Source organism: Larimichthys crocea, chromosome XII (genome assembly GCF_000972845.2).
Source record: "Larimichthys crocea isolate SSNF chromosome XII, L_crocea_2.0, whole genome shotgun sequence".
Classification (NCBI taxonomy): domain Eukaryota; kingdom Metazoa; phylum Chordata; class Actinopteri; family Sciaenidae; genus Larimichthys; species Larimichthys crocea.
In genome coordinates, this window is record NC_040022.1 from 12,908,992 (window position 1) to 12,926,732 (window position 17,741).

The window sequence follows — 17,741 nt, forward strand, 5'->3', positions numbered from 1 at the left end:
GGGGCAGAGCCCAGAGAGAAACAAAAAACGTGACTAGGCACCCAAAGCGGCCTGTTATGCAACAACTGACCTACTAACATACATTTAGAGACTCAGAGAGAGAGAGAGAGAGAGAGAGAGAGAGAGAGAGGGAGGAATTGGAGCAAACATGCACTGAAAACAAGCAGCACTGTGTTCACACTCTCTCATATACCTGCTCTAATCGGAGAGCTGCTGTTTTGGAAGTGTGTGTGTGTTTGTGTGAGAGCAGCAGACTGGCAGCCGATGCGCAGATTCGGATTTTTGGACACGAGCGGGGCTATTTTTTGTCCCTCTGTGGATTCACTTATTTCTTTTTTTTAGACCAAACCGGTAAGTTTGTCCTCTTATTAATAAGTGCATTCATAAATGCTGTGATGTGTGTCTGTGGGTCGCAGGCTGCTCTGAACGCGCTGCTTTTTCTCAGTATTTGTGTGCGTTTTTAACTCCACGAGTGTTTGTTTTGGAGCTCGGGCGCACCTCCTCAATGTCAAGGCTGAAGGCTGAAGACTATGTGAGGGGGTCTCACATGTGTCTGTGTGTGGTGAAGGGGAGGGGTGAGGTTGGAGGGTGTGTGAGCGGAGTGGAGGGGGGGGGTATCCAAAGGTTGTGGGATTCCTTCAGAAAAAAGGTGCGGTGCGGTGCGTGTGGTGGAAACGCGCCGGGGCGAATGTGGATCCACTGGAGCAGTGCCATGGTTGTAATGAGGCAGGGTCAAAAACATCCGCGCTGTTGTGTTATGGTGCATAACACAGTCACATTCACGGTTTGTTGTGGTGCGTTCAGGGCACAGTTTAGTCTGTTTCTCTCATTTTTTCCCAGTTCTACACCTGCCTTCAGATCAGTTCACAGGGTTACTAAAATAAGATCAGCCTTCATTGATAATTCTAATCACACAAAGAGAGTCCGCCGTGCGTGTGTGTGACGTCCACTGCCAGCTTTATATTTATACCCAGCTTCTTTTGGGTTAGTAGGCTAGTCCATGCAGACAACTGGAAAGATCCCCATGCAAGGCTCCGAGGACACGCTTCTCTCTGTCACGTGTAGCAGCTCTTTGTAAAGGTTAACGCGGCTGTGCAGCCCTCCGGGTTAACCCTTTAGTCGACTAGCAGCGTGAAGCAGGAGCACGACACAATCCAGAGCGCACACACACACACGCGCGCACACAGGAATGATCATCCGTCCTGGACACATGTGGACATTTCACTTGTTTCGCTTTGTTTTACGAAAGGATGAAGAATGGTGAAGTTCGCGAGCTCTGACGATACAGCCGCTGGCCAGGTGAGGTGCGGATTCAGAACATCTGGATTAAATGTGGGTCAGACGTGTGGCGGCTGTGTACCTGAGCAGCTCAGTTGTAGAGGCAGACGTGTTTCACGGCACGGCACGGCACGGCAGATGAAATGTGTGGACTTGGTTTGCTTCTATTTTTGAGAATTTCCTGGATGGATCCGTGCAGTCTCCTCGGATGACTGAGGATCCGATTAAATATGCATGAAGACGATTTGTCAGACAGGCAACAAAGGAGCCACGCGGGGTAACATATTTCTCACAACGCGTGGTTACGTGAACGATTTTATTTGTTTTGTTTTGTTGTTAGCTGCGCGCCCGACCTCTCCAAAGACGCGTTCGAACAATACATTCCGGCCTTTAAATGGACTTAAACTGCTCGGGTTGTCTGCAGTCCTGCAGCTTCACACTGCTGCATAATGATGTGGTAACTGAAATCACACAGATGACAAAGAGCGAACACTCTGCGTGATATTTCACGGTTTGATCTCGGCTTTATTTCCACTCCGGCTTTGTGGTTTATACACCGCACGTGCGCATGGTCACCTCCCCTCCATCTACTGCGTCTCCCCTGTGCGTTATGGCACCACATGCAGTAACAGTTTATTTTCATAGAATTCACACATCACAGCAGTGTGAACGCGCGCTTTGAACGATGAAAAGACCTGATCTGAGATGTTGTTGTGAGTGTTCGGGACACCCTGCCTTTCCTCAGTGGAATGGAGCATTTTTACGCATTGTAAGTTTTGCATATCTAGAGCTAAACAACGTGTAGGAAACACCGAAGAGAGGTTATGCAGGTTGCATAATAAATGAATGAAATAATTAAAATGGATTAAAGAAGCTGGCAGATTATGCAATCGTCTGAAACCCATAGTCTGTGGCTACGCGGCGCTGCGCTTTGCTGCGGAGCGGCCGCTGCCAATTGGTTGGCGCGCACACTGGGTCTCTATGCCAGCTATGAATGTAGGTCACATTGGTCCTGTGAGGGGGGGGGTAACTAGAAAGGCAGAATCCAAACCCAACCAAAATAAATCCACGGTCCGCCATAACAAAGAGACGAGGCAGGCATGCAGAATGGAAGATAGACAGTAATTTAAAAAAAAACAAACAAAAAAACTTGCTTGACCTGAATCAGATATCCTTTCACTCATCAACATTTATAGAATATAAAATAACAACACAACTTGTTTTTTAAAGTAGTTTAAAGCATCACTGATCTAAATTGCTGTGATAACTGTGGTTATTTAGGATTTATTAAACCAGTCCACCTTTACTAAATCTAAAATAAAAACCTGTGGGGTAGGGTGGTGGTGAGGGTTCATGCCCAGGACCATGGAGCTGTCTCCATTCTGTCCTACTTTGTGGCCTCTTGACTTTCTCGGGGCTTCCTGGCACATGTAAGATGATAAAAGATGAGGGCTGTGCTTTGTTATTGTGCTGTGGTTTGGAGCCAGCACAGAGGCGAATTACAGCATTTAGTAGGCCACAGGAGCACATGTGACTGGTGCAACACATGGACTGAGTCACTCTGCCTTCGCCCCCCCCCCCCCCCCCCCCCTTCCAGAGATGGGTTCTGTGTCCGTGTGTTCGTGGAAGGAACAAGGATTTAGCTCGGATAGGACTCCGCCTCGTTGTCATGCTGCCCGATTTCTTAGCCCCCCTCCTCTCTTTCTCGCTCTCCCCTTATTTTTCTTGGGAAGATAAAGTCACTCGCCAGACTTGGAATTCAAGTAGACCCCACCCATGACCCCCCAACCCTTCACCACAAGCCATGCATTGCATTCTTCCCAAGGGGGGGTGATGGGGGCAAACAGTTTCATCATTCCCCCTTTTTCTGTGAAGCGCGAGGCCCCCCTCTCTGCTTTTTATTTTAAACCTGCTCCCATTTCCTGAAACACTCCACAGAAACACGTGCAGGGGTTTGAACTCAGTCCACTGTTTCCAAAGCTCATTGCCACATTTAGACTCTTGTGGTGCAGGGCCCTGTGGTTGTGTGAGCGAGCGCGACTTGGATTCTTTTACTGTGCTATCATTCCACAAGTGCCACAGAGACCCGGTGATGACACGTGAAGAGAATATATGATAAATTGCAAAGAGTTATCTAGGTCAAGGAAACATGTGCACAGGAGTGTGGCTGTAATCCACAGTGGGGTGTATTTGTGTCTTTGAGCTGGAAAAATTTGATTTATGCATGCAAATAAAATGGCTGCATTCTAACTTGCTTTCTGGCAGCAGTGATTTATGCAGCATGTTTGTTTCTGCTGTTGTGGCTTTAAGCGTCTCCGGAAACGTAAATCTGTTGTCATTCTGATGACAAAGAGGGTGAATGGAATGGATTTACAGGCTGAGCTGTGATAAACACACAGAAATAAACCCCACCGTGAGTTAATTAAACCTTTGAGTTCATACATGTGCCTCGCTCATCCCGACTGTAGAGATATGAAATACACGCACTCTGTGACGTCAATCACCCTTCTTTTGTTACAGAACGCCGTTTTCTCACCATCTCCTTTTGGCCATGCTGCCAAGCTACTGGTTCAGAGGAAGGGAGAGAAAGTCTGATATGATTGGTTGCCCTTTTCTGTTTCCCCCTTTTTGTTGCTGTGGGTGACACATTCCTTCTATTGATGCAATACCAACATTGTCGCAACTGCCTCTGCCCCCCCCCCCCACACACACACACACACACACACACACACACACTATAATCTCATCTCCAGCCCTCTCTTTGTTTTAACTCTCCCTCATTGATTCTTTGTCTCCGCTCCACTTGCTCTCACCTCCGTCTATATTTAGACAATGCTCTAATTCTTTGCGCCTCCTTGTTCTTTTTTGTCTTTCCGTATTTTTTTTTGATCTCTCCCTCGTCTCTCGCCGCTTCACCTCTCCGCAGAATGGGCTGACCTATATTCCAGCGAGCCGTACAGTGGAGGCAGCTAGACTTGTGTTTACAGAGAGCGGTCGGTCCCCAGTTTCTGGGTCAGTGGGACATGTTGAGAGAAAAGTCTCTCTTCATTCTTTCTCTCTTGTGCCCAACAGCCACATGTCAAAGGCTCAGGAGGATAAACTTAAAGCATTCAGCCAAGCCGGGGGGGAAAAAATCCAGATAGTTAAAAAAACAGTGTGAGTTTTAGATTTGATTCTTTGGAGAGAAATGTGTAAAATGTATGTCATTTGGTATTTTAGAGGTAACTCTTCCCAGAATCTGCGCTCAAATCCATGTTCAGTGTGAGGATACGCCTGTAGTTACATAATAGTGTCAGATCCTGAAGAAGAGCAGAGTATAATCATCGACAGATTATGAGATTACAGATTCAGACAGTGGAATAGTGCTTATGCAGTTTAACCTGGGAGTGCAGATGTTGAGTAACACACATGAGATCTACTGGGACTATTGTTGTGCATCTATTTAAACATAAAACACACACATACATATGTGAGGGAATACTTTTTGATATGACTGACCTTCAGTACTTCAGGCAGTGTGACCGTGCAGGTTCATGGTAATCTATGTTTGTTTTTGTCTTTCTGGAAGTGATGCGGAAGTGCAATAACAACACATGTGACCTAATTATTTCACCAGTAAAGCTCTACCATGTAATTTTAACAGGAAGCAGGTAAATGCAACATTTCCTGTTTGAATGTATGACGTTTGTTTGGGCACGAGATGAAAAGGCACGTCAATACCAAAGTTTTCAGGATTCATTCTCTGGGTACCAAATTCAAATTGACTAGATTAAAAATATGACTTTTACTCCTAATTCATTGCTGATGCCCTAATAATTACAACATCACTGTGGTCTGTCTGAAGGTCCACCTGTTTAGGACATTACAGAAGGTCCCAGCTGTATTTCAGCTCTGAGTCACCCATCTCCATAGTTATGAGACTTTCCGACCACCCCTGTGTTTCACCCAAATGTTAACAGGCAGTGTTATTCCTGCCCGTGTCCCGCCTCCTTTCTTTCCTGGGGCCCTTGACCTATATTTATCAATGCCACACCCCTTAGCTGCCCCCACACCTCCAAATCTCTCACTCCAGTCTCCAGCCTCTTTATCCTTGACCTGCACTGGCTGCTGCCTTTGTCTGCCTTATCTGCTCACTCTGCATCATTGATTCGGCATTGAGTTGTTTTGGCGAAGAATGCTGCCACATTCCTCCGCGGATGAACGCATGGGGGGTGGCTGTGTTTCATCAGTGTTCGTAGCTGGGCTTTCTCAGTGGAAAGGGTTTGGCTTATAGGAGTTTTTTTCTTTTTGTGAAACATCTAAAATGGATCCTGGGAACTCCAGCAGCCCTCTATCTGACTCACCCTCTTCTCAGCCTGGCCCAAATACTCATCAGGCAAACAAAAAGAGCTAATCCTTAAACAGTACAGTTTTGTGCTCTCAGCATGTGTCAGACTGATGCAATATTTGTGGTGTTGCACTATTTCATGTGTGCACTTGCCTCAATTGCCATATATGCTATTTCTAATTACAAGTCTTTTATTTTTGCCTTCAGCTGCCTCAGAAAAAGTGCACTCAGACATTTCTACATGTTTGAAACATTACGCGGATGGCTTTATAACCACTGGGTGACAAGATGAAACACGATCATCAGCCTTGAACCCAATGGCCTCATTACATCACAAAAGTCAACATCAACACACCAGGCTAAGGGTCAGGGGTCATAGGCTGCAGACAGAGCAGATCAATAGCAGGGCCAAAAGGTCAGACAGTGGGGTCTAGTGACCATTTATTGGTTGCCAGGGGCGACACTGTCAGTTAAAGCCAGACATGCCAGAACAGCAAAGAAAAGCTGTTCGGATTCAGGGATGCGTCTTTGATCACTATGCATGCATAAAAGAACAACAACATGAGGAGAAATGACAAAAAAATCCTTAAATGAAATAATTTAAGTCTGATATGTGAATGCATAACAGAGCAGCAGCAGCAGATTAACATATCTTTTTTCTTCATTTTATCTCTGCAGCTTTCATCTTGCCGTCAACTGCAGAGAGGAGAGAGACAGACAGAGGGAGCGAGAGCGAGGCTCCCCAAGAGACTGACACGCTGAGGTAGACGGGCCGACCTACATCCTGCTGTTTGCACGGAGATCTAGGACAATTCTCCGCCAGCTTAGTTCAGTGTGCCACTCTTATGCTAAAACTTTAACAGCGGAAAAAGCAAGAGGAGAAAAGGAAAGTTGCCTCATCCGCTCAACTTTAAGGACAAATTTCAAGACTCATCTGATCCACTTAGGGTCTGTGGTACATTGAAAAGTCTGGACACTGAATCACAAAACCCTCCAAGTGGATAAATGAGGGTTGCTAATGCTGCGCTCCAGCTGTTCTTTATCTTTTTGGCTAATTTGGACACTTGAGTCCCCTCTTGTCATAACTACTCTAAACCTGCAATAAACAGACCAAGAACTTTGGGAGAAAACCTTCAACGGTTGTTTTTGTCACAATCCCCTCCTTCCCTTGACCTCTGACCTGATTCTTCCCCAGTTGCTCAAGAAACATTCAAACTGGCTACCACTAGACAAGAATGGAAAATCTGACTTCAGCTCTCAAAACGTTAAACAAAAACTCAGGGAATAACGCAAATTGCCTTGAGACCTTCAATGGTTACGAAGAGTCTTCTTCTGTACAAGGGAGTCCAACACGACTTGGGCGCCTCATCAAGTCCAAACCCAATATGTCCTGCAGGCGAAAGCGTGAGTTCATTTCTGATGAGAAGAAGGATGCCTCCTATTGGGAGAAACGTCGCAAAAACAATGAGGCCGCCAAGCGCTCCCGGGAGAAGCGACGTCTCAATGACATGGTTTTGGAGAACCGTGTCATTGCACTGAATGATGAAAATGTAAGGCTAAAGACAGAGCTGCTCCAGCTGAAGCTGCGCTTCGGCCTCATAAGCACTGCCTCCTACATTGAAAAGAGCCAGCAGATTGGTGGTGGCAACAACACAGGAAATGGAGGCTCATCTTCCTCCTCTTCTACTCAGTACTACTCCAGCGGTTACTCTAGCGGATCTCAGGTGATGATGAACTCTGATTCCTCAGAAACAGAGCAGTCAGGACGCAGTGAAGGCCACAGGCAGCTGGTGAAATACTCCCCACGTGGCTCCCTCTCTGACATGTCTGACGGCTCCTCCAGGGACAGCCCTGAGCCAATTCCCTTTGAGATCAAACAGGAAGGTGACAGGCTGGAGATGGACATTGCCAATGGCACCACCACCCAGATCATGTTCAACATCCACCGTGGTCTGGCCTCTGTGCCAACTCACCATCAGATCCAGCAGCATTCTCAGGAGCTGGAGGCTGTATATCATAGCCAACAGCAGCAGCAGCAGAACCACCACCATCACCAACAACAACAACCCCATCAGGAGCCTGTTACTGCCATCAACACTGTCAGCCAGCCGGTCCCTCACCCACCAGCTGCCCAGAGGAGTGTCATTCTGTATGGCTCCAGCAGTGCCTCCTATCCTGTGGACACCCTGACGAGGCCACAGGACATTGATCTGCAGGTAGCCCAGAAGCAGAGCAGCGACAGCAACCGACTGTCCCAGTCCATTACAGAGAACTCCACAGAGACACTGGCTGAAGTGACGAAACAGCTGGAGAGGAAGACATTAGACTCCCCACCATATGAGCTCTCAGACAGCCGTAATGAGGCTGGAGAGACACAGGTGTACAGAGTATGCCAACCTCCCCAGCAGCACCTGCAACAGGATCAGCAGCAGCAGCACCAGCAAGAGAGCGATTCATCTGCAGAGCTCCTCCACAAACAAGGGGAGGGGGTCAATCACTCCCACCTGTACACCCATCTCCACCAGCCTCATCATTCATACCTCAGTGCCCAAGAGGAGGAGCCACCTGTGCTTACCTACGAGGGTGGGCACAGAAGCGAGCCGTACTACCAAGGCCAATCAAGCTCCTCAAGCAAGGACACCTCATCCAGTGATGGAGATCCTCGCAGCTCTGACAAAGAGGCCTCCACGGACGATGACGAGTCTCCCTCCCCATCCTGCTCAGATATGGGCACTTACCACAATCAACATCTTACTGGTGTCCACAGGCCTGCCTCACCTCTGCCCTCCTCACAGGCCTGCACTCAGGCCCAGGGCCGGGATCCCCAGGGTGAGGTGAAGGGCACTGCGTTGCCTCACAAACTCAGACTCAAACACCGGGCCATGAGCACCGGTAGTAGCGGCCAGGAGTCCCCAACAACCCCTCCTTCTGCCACACCACCTCCCTTGCCCCAGCATCCCTATTTGTCCCTCATGCCACAGCAGAACATTAACCGAGAAAGCCCAGGTGTGGCCTGTAAGCAGGCTACCTCAGGGGAGGGGGCCCGGAAGGAGGGTGGGAAAAAAGAGACAGGTGGACGAAGAAACAAGAGGCGAGATTAAGTTGACATTGACTTTGAGAACTTCTCACAACTTAAACAAGATATTTCTCCTCTAAGAACTACCCTGCCATCATGCCTTTGCCCTATAATCAAACCCCACCCCTCAAGCCCTTGGGACAGGAAGCTGGGCTTTTCTACTCCCCTACCCCCAGTATCACCAAAAAGGCTGGACATCTTGTAGGGCTGTATCATATTTGTATATGTTGTACAGATTTGTCATTTCTTACATCCTTTACATACTTACAGAAGCACTTTTGTTTATGTGATGAGAGGAGGAATGGAACTGCCTGCTTTTCTACTTTTATCATCCAACAATATACAGCACAGATCATCAGCATACATCAACATTTTGAATACGTGCAAACAAGAATGTAGGAAAATGCAAAGTTTTAAGCTTTATCAGTACTATGAATTTGGTACAGATCTGACTGTAGACACACATACACCTGTATGGCTATCTGCCTTAATTTCAAATCAAATGCAAACGTACACTGGGGACATTCCCTCGACCAAAGAAGCACTAACTACAAATATGAAGTTCCATACCTCTTCCCAGACCCTACCTCTACCAACCCATTCTCTCCCCAAACATCTCCATTATTTCACAAAAGATCGCCATCACCTTTATTTTTTAAGCACTTGGTTTGTATATTACTGTGATATATGAATATATGTATCTATTATAAATATATATTTTACAAAGAAATTTGAATACAAATTCAACAAAAATGCGATAAACCTGACAATGGTAAAAGAGGGTTTTGAAAGTGACCATCCTATTATGAATCACAATTACTGTACAGCCACATTGTCCGCTGTTGCTACAGGACCCATTCGAATTAAAACGCCTCTCTTGATTGTTAAGCTTTAGCATTAATCATTTGTTAATGCCCTGTTTACACAGAAGTGGCCGTCCAGTTTGGAGCGCCAACAGCACTGAATGGAGAACATGTTGTTTCCTGAGGCACAGGCCTCATTAAAATGTTTGGATTTCTTAACCTTTAACCAGCCTTTAAATATTCGGTGGGATTCACCAGCTGCAGGCTATAAGCCTTGAGTTTTTTTGAGCTTTATCAATCATATCTTGTTATTGTTACCATTCACTGGCCCAATGTATTTATTTCCCTCTTCTTCACACACCCATCACTGTAAAAAAGCCCACAGGAACATAGACGGAGAATGTGTACAGACCTTTTGAGATACATACTGCAGCCTTGACTTTGAACTGTAATGTAGGCATGGGATGCTAGGGGGAACAAGCAGGAGGTCACATTCATTTAATCACACTACAGTGCACTGAGTTCTGAACCAGTTCCTCTTGTGTAACCTAAAACAGCCCTCCATAGTTACTGTACATTTATTGACATGACATGAGGTTTTGTAGTGTGACCAAGCATGGCCCTTGAGGCTCATATCAGATCCCACATTATTAATAAAAGAGCTATTGTGAAATGACAGCTAATGTGAGAACATATTTCTCTAACCCTCCGATTGGTGCCTGCGAAAAAATTCCCCGACAACAATCTGAGCTTGGATTAATGAAGAACAGGACACCCCTTGTTTCCCATGTGCCTCCATTATTCATTTCTGGGGTTATTCATCCCTTTCTCGTGGTAGTTTTGCTACTGGGCGGTGATGAATTGCCTGCACTGGTTTTTAGTTTAACAAAAGTCTATGTACCATGTTTGGCTTTTTGGTGCTTGTGTATAAATGTAAAGCTCCCCCACCCTTGAACAACACTGTACTGTTTATTTCATTGGTTTTATATCCTCTTTTTTTTTGTCAAGGTGTTGTTCTGTTTTTCTCTATACTGTGTCTTTCCTCCTATTGACTGTGATGACATTATATTGTATTTGCCTCATTCCTCCTGCCCCCTTCCCCCTTTTTTCAGTGTGTATTAATCAGTAATGTTTGTGGTTTTGCTGATGGTTTTATGAAAAAGAAAAGAGGAGAAAAAAAAAGAAACAGGCAAAGATAGTGTGGTGTTTAGAGATGGGTGGTGGTTGGTCTGGTTGGTCATTATCATTGCTTCCTTTTGGCATAAATATGTATGTAAAGACACTAATGTTCATTGTGGAAGATGGGAGCATTTCAAGATTGAAAAATAAAATAAAAAGAATGTTGTCACTATCAACATATCATGAAAAGGACCTGTTTCTCTCTGTTCTTTCTCCAGCGTTTATTACTTTATCAGCTGACTTTTACAGCCCACAAAACAAGACTAACATTGAACTCTGCTGCCATTTGGATCTATCTAAGGCTCTTTTGAGCAGCAGTGACTGTCAACATAGTAATCACAGTCTGTAAGCAGCACATACAAGCTGGCAGCCTGACTCGTCAGCTTATCTACTGCAATGGTGTTCTATAAACCTTATGCCAGGACCAGCAGTTAGGTAATACATTACTCACTGACTGACATTACAAAACGAATCACCATCAGCAACCAAACAGAATAAATGAGTGCAAAAGAACTCTAACCATACTCGTTTTAATTCCTTTTATATTCCTTGAGAACAGTTAAAAGGTTTTTTGATACTGTGTGCCATTTACAATATAAAGACATGCCCCACTTTCCTGTAAGGTTATCTATTTTCTGTGCCTCAGACCTTTCTGACAGTCCTCCAAAAGTGAACATTGAGACAAAAGGCGAAGCTTGACAGGCACACCCTGTTTCCACTGTGCAGAGATAGCCTCGTATAGAGCTTCCCATTCCCCATGGGCGACACATTCTTTTTGGCATCAGAGGCTAATCTGCAATGAGAGGAGCTTCGCGGTGACACACTTTGCCCGGTGGGGCCAGCAAACTCCCTGGCAAGCTTGTCTGATGTAACACTGGCCTACTTCTACAAATAGACATGAGCTTAATGCATGAAAATACCATCAAATGTTGCACTCACGTTAGAAAGAAAGCCTCACACACATGTCTGATTACAGCCTCTGTGCTTTAAAGCTCTTTGATGTCCCATTTCTTCACACACACTCCATGTGACCTTAAGTGAACATGGACGCTGAAAATGATCAAAATCACTCACAGCTCTAAAATAGATTTCTAGCACTGGCCCACAAAGACAAAGGATCACTTCTGTTGTAACAGCTTGAACAGGTGTGATCCCCCTCTCTCTAACCCTCAGCACAGTGTTTACAGCAAACTGGACCAGGTTTCAAACTAAACAGCCTGTATCTGAACTGAGGGAGTCAGCTGTGTGTGAAGTGCAGGACAAAGCCGGGGCAGAGACAGTCTGAGCCTCTGACTGCTGCTGCCAGCTCAACTGTCCCGCCAACCTCCCGGCCAAGTCCCACTTGCATTCTTTGTATTGACACAGACAAGGCTGCTGTGTTATCACAGTCCAAGTCCGACTCCCAGCCTATATGATACCATATTTATAGTATACAGCTTGGATGTGTTGTTAATAATCAACTAATATCTTGTCTCTTTTAATTAAAAAAAAAATACAGTACATGTGAATTTAAATGCAATATAACCTGAACCTGTAACATAAATTATTATTAATTACATAACTGCTCCCTAAAAATAGGCTGATTATCCAGTAAGCACAGCACTTCTTAAATCATTTTTCTCTTTGTCTCCCGCCCTCTTACAAACCAAAATCGGGTCATGTTCATAACAACATAAAGGGCAATGGGAGGAGTAGTGCACAGGGAAGGAGGTGGGGTGGGGGGCTACAGGAGGGGAGGGAAGTTAACCCAGTGCACTAACTTGATCTAAGCCTGCAAACAAAGCACCTCTTTGAGGCTGACGCATCAATGCCCTTCACAATGCTCTCAGTCACACACACACAAGCAAATACATGCATGCACACACACACATACCAATACACATTCCCTCACACACACGTGCAAAAAAAAAAAAAAGGCACATAGACTGCAGTCCCTGTGCGATTATGGCGTTTGGGGGAGTCAGTAAATGTGGGATTCCTCACAATAGCCACCCTACGTGGCACCCATGGGATCTTACCAAGGTGACACTCCCTGCAGCATTTTGCTGCGTCTCGCGTTTTCCTGATTTGACTTGAACGGCTGCTGCACCGGAGCTTGCATAAACAGGTCAGGAGGAAAAGTAGGTCAGTGTGCACGGGAAGGGAGGAGAGAGGAAAAGCACAAGTAAAGGGAGGGAGAGGGAGCGCGCTGGTGGATGGATCGATGGAGGTTATGGCTCTGTCCGTGTCCCTCTTGTTTGTCTAGAGATGCTCTTGGCAAACAGAGCAGAAACAGGCCTCTCGTGTTACCTGGTTCCCCTTCACAGCCTGGGGAAAGTTCAGGTTAGTGGAGCAGAAAAGGGGTGGGTGGATGAAGGGGTGGGGATAAGGATAGAGGGGGGACCCCAGGACTGCAGAGATCTGGTTTATTTCCGAGAGAACACACTAGAAGCTTCGAACACATTTCTGGGACAGGTTACAGGATGCCTGCAAAGCCAGGTCAGATTCAGGTAACATGACCGAAGAATTCCCCTGCCTGCACACTGTGAAGTACAGCCGTGACCACATTTGCTTTGTATGTCACGTCTGTCATTACATACTGTAGTGGGTGTACAATGACCTGCACTGAATGCTAATAAGGAGCAGATTCAGGCAGCAGACCTGCCGACACAGCTTTAAAATGTTTACATCACGTTATTCTATAGCGTCTGAGCTAACACACCTGTGCACACGTGTGGAGTTTAAGTGATGATGAACACAGTTTCACCACGCTGATGCTGACATGACCTAATCTATCGTTCTCAACCCGATAGGCATTGCTATCTTACACTGGAAGTGCATTATCGTTACATAAACTGAAAGAAACATTTATTGTTTAAAAAGTATTCCAGGCTGGTCGAAAGAAAAAAGTGTGAAGACCAAAAAGCTTTTCTGCTTACTCAACAAGCTCGTAGCTCGAAGCTTAGTACACATCTCATCGCTTGTTATGAAGAGGCTACAGGCAGGAGGAGTGTTGTCTGATCAGAGGCAGCAACAATAAAGAGGTAAGAGTGTGAAGGAAGAGCGAGGAGGAGTGAGGGAGGAAACAAAGACAAATGAAGAGTTCTGGTGCTCTAAATGAATGACAGCACGTTTAGTTTGAGCGCAGAGAGGAGCAGTGAGACACGAGGTGGATGATGACACATGAAATGCTCCGTGCAGTTGTTCACCCACATTCAAAACTGGTCTGAAGCGGCTGCTGGACTCAGTAGAGCTGGGACAGGGAGTGGCCTTGCACCGATTTAGCTCTGAGCCCACTGTAGCCCCCCTCCCTGCCTTCACTGTCTTTATCATACTCTCTAGGCCAGATACACACACACACACACACACACACACACACACACACAGAAAAAACCTGTAGTCTAAAATGCTTTCATGGTGTGACTTGACTTAAAAGTGATGTAAGCGTTGACATTGTGCCTTTATTCCTGTCAAACTAGTTATTAATAATGAATTGATTGTAACTTACACTAATGAACTAATTATAAACAAAGATGAACAACCAGGAACTAATTTCCAACCGTTTTTGTGTGTGAGTTTAACACCATGTGCTGAGAAATCGGAGCAGCCTGAGAAAAGAAAATAATCTAACCTGACTCATCTAATAAGTAAGTTCATCCTCCGCCTCTGATCCACCCATTGCCACATTCATATGACCAATATTTCAACAGCACTTCCAGTCCTGATATCTAAAATCACCCGAATTACCTCTCATCACCTACACCTGCAGTGCAGCGGGATCCCACCGTTAGTTCTCCCCCCTTAGCAAAGCAGAATTCAAATGCAGCAGTAGACCTGCCGCTGACTGGCACGAGCAGCCAACCTGGGAGAGGGCTGTAACTGCAACGCCAGGTCCTGCCAGCTTGTATTAGAGTGCAGGAGAAGACAGCCTAGAGAGAGGAGAGAGAAAAGACAGGTGTATGAATCTGCAATAACCAAGAGTCCAAAGGGAGTTGGTGAACGGGCAAAAAATGAATGACGATGGAGACCCGAAGGGTGCAGAGAGGGGGGGTGGAAAAACAATGCAGGGAGTAAAAACAAAGAGCCGAGTGTGTCATTCGCACCACGGGCTTCCTTCCTGTCGGGCCACAAGGCCATCGAATAACTGCAGCCAGAGGAAAAAAAAAAACTCACTGCTCAGCACACCACCTCACTGCAGCCCCACCCAAACAGCATCCCCACCTGCAAAACAGTGAGTTAACTCACAGAGGTGATGCAAGAGGTGTGTGGTGGGGGGGCAAATACAGCAAATTCTGTTGTTTGTACATTCATCGCAGCTCTGCCGCACCCCCTCTGCAACTCCACCCGAGCCCTCCGGAGCCACCCCACGCACACACACACACACACTCTGCTGCAACCCAGCGAGTCACTTTCTCAGGTGGAGATGCCTGGACTCGTACAGGGAGAGAGCTGGGATGGAACGACAGAGATGGAATCTGGAAGGACGGTCACAGGAAATGTTTGAAAGTGTTCTGTTGCGCAAGACCGCATTTTGAATCTAAGTCTAATCTCTGAGGTAAATATCACAAGGTGTCACTTCAAAGGTCAAGATAATAAATCACAGAGTGAAAACACGGCGGTTGTTGAGGTTCAGCAGGATTACACAACTGCAGCTCCACTGAGCACTGATGCAGCCTAATATCAAAGAGTCTGACATCTGCTGACGATAAAGATAAAATAATCTGTTTTCCATGAACTAACTTCAATAATTGATTGTAAGTGTACACACAAGGGTGCTCTCTGATTCCAGCTGAGTCTTAGAGGATGTTTGGAGCGTTTAATATCTCCACAACTTCATACTTCAGTGGTTTTCTATAGAGAACAAAGAGTGATGAAGTCAGAGAAAAGGAATGTGTTTATATAGTGTGACGATAAGCCATAACACAATTATTGCACAACTCGGCAAAACAGGACACTGACACAGTGAGCGGTAGGCCTGAGCTGAGTGTGCTGCTGCTGGAGGAGGAGGGGAGCGGACATATAAAAGAGGCAGTGTCGTAAATGAAACTGTGCTAATCTGATCTAAATATTGACTTGATGTCTATCAAAGGGTTTATGACACACACGATGATAAACCTTTAACTGGCAATGTGTAATAGTATTACAATACCACGGAAGTGCACAGAGCTACGTGCAAACAGAACACAGCATTTCCTTTATCACGTGATAACAGAGATAACACTTACACAAGTTAAATCTGTTTTCAGTCGCCTCGTGTTTTGTCTGCACACACTGCATCCACACAGGGCATATCTCGAGCCGTCAGTGCTGTGGTGTAGGTTGGAAAGCAGTAAGGAGCGTATTACACAATACTAGGCAACCTGCTGCCTGTAGTTGTACTTGAGTAATGTATGGCTGCCTGTGTTACTGTGGGATCTGGGCAGGGTGAGCATGGAATGTTTGTTTTGATTTTAGAGGGCTCAGTGAGGGGGCCCAGGACTGTACCCTGTCAGTGTCAGTGTGTGTGTGTGTGTGTGTGTGTGTGTGTGTGTGTGTGTGTGTGTGTGCACATGTACGTGAGGAGAGGGTTAATCCGCAGCAAATTACCCTCACTTGCCTTGCCCGTGTTTTTGTTTTCAATTCCTCATCCATGGCTGAAAATTAGGTCAGCAGTCACATGTGATGTGTTTCAGCCGGAGGAGCCACGACAGATGGAAAAAAAACATGCACATAACAACAGATATTTCTACAATCTGTAACTAAACCCAAAAGCTTCATCAGTTATCTGTTGACTTTCTGAACCCAAAGCTAATTTTTTTTCCTTTTACCGAGCTTCGTGGAAATGGCAGTTGGCCATGTGTTATGCTTATTGTTGACTTTGGAAGGGCTCCAACCTTTGTGACCTTGTGGAAAGTCACAATCACAAGTGTTATTGGTGTGTGTGTGTGTGTGTGTGTGTGTGTGTGTGTGTGTGTGTGCAGGGTAAACGTTAAATGATATGAATGTTTACGGGCAATGGGAGTGGCCGGAACGAGGAAACGAACACACAGAGATGAACGCGTTGTCTCGACATTCTTCAGTGATGCGTGTTTGAGGTCAGCGTGAACGTACGTGTTTCCTGAACATAGCTGCGTAAACACAAGCGAAAAGCACCACGTGTGTGCGTCTGTGTGTTGACAACACAAACTGTCCTGTTTGTGAAATAGTCCAGCAGGTCCACTGCTGCACTTGATTGTGTTTAACTCAAGGATTATTTTCCTTCAGGATGATAGTGACAAAGGCCAAAGATAAGGGAGATCTACAGTGACACAGCTGAATCAGAAGTGTTTTCTGACGGTTGTGTTTTCCACAGCCTTGTTCCAAATTCAATATAGGAGTATATGTACAGCACTGACGTTCATGCATCTAGACTCTGACCTTGCACTTAAAAGGAAGCTCCAGGCTCAGCACAGCTGGGAGTTACAATAAAAACTTTACCATCAATGGCGATGTTCTGTGAGGGGGTACTGCTCAGATACACAGTCACTGCCTGCTTCTTTACACATGTATGTTCAAGACGGCCGCAGTGTTCAGAGAATCCGACTGCACTTACACTAGACTACATCATCATGTGACGGCGAATGTTATTGACATGATCGGTGGTAAAACTACAAAGTCCAGAAGATGGACTACAAAATGCTTCATCTGAGATACTTACTAGATACTCCCTGTGCGCTCTGACCGTGTTGTTTAATGCAGGAAATATAAACACGGACAACCCGGTGAAAGATATGACTTCATTATCAACATCAGAATTCAAATAATAAATGAATATTGTCCACCTGTCACTGAAGTCAGATGAAGTGTTTGTTATGCTGGTATGGTCGCTCACCCTCCTGTCCACTCATGTATAAACATATTCATTATTATATTAATTATAATTAATATTAATCAGCAACGGTAACTTCATGATGATCTACAGGACGCTGCATGTCACAGTTACAAACAGTTTTTACTGTGTGTGAACGCAGCTCCACAGTCAACAACAGAACACACTTCATGATCAGAGTTTTTACATCACATCAACACGTATGTTCATATTCACACACTCTCTGCTGCAGGCTGCATCACACTGTTTAAA

General features: G+C 45.6%; 1 protein-coding gene across 3 annotated transcripts; it reads left to right on the forward strand.

Moving 5' to 3' along the window:
* Positions 1-10,852, forward strand: nfil3-2 (nuclear factor, interleukin 3 regulated, member 2). 3 transcript variants are annotated; one of them, XM_019273155.2, is made up of 2 exons: positions 1-351; positions 6,284-10,852. In XM_019273155.2, the coding sequence occupies exon 2, from the start codon at positions 6,841-6,843 to the stop codon at positions 8,704-8,706; it is 1,866 nt and encodes a 621-aa protein (XP_019128700.2). In that variant the 5' UTR covers positions 1-351; positions 6,284-6,840; the 3' UTR covers positions 8,707-10,852. The 3 variants fall into 3 exon arrangements, with proteins under 3 accessions (XP_019128700.2, XP_027140916.1, XP_019128707.2); XM_027285115.1 differs by lacking the exon at positions 1-351 and adding an exon at positions 590-1,304; XM_019273162.2 differs by lacking the exon at positions 1-351 and adding an exon at positions 590-1,299.
* Positions 10,853-17,741: the final 6,889 nt, after the last annotated feature.

Excerpts from the sequence above, each read along its gene's own strand:
- nfil3-2 (XM_019273155.2), top strand. The coding sequence starts at position 6,841 with ATGGAAAATCTGACTTCAGCTCTCAAAACGTTAAACAAAAACTCAGGG.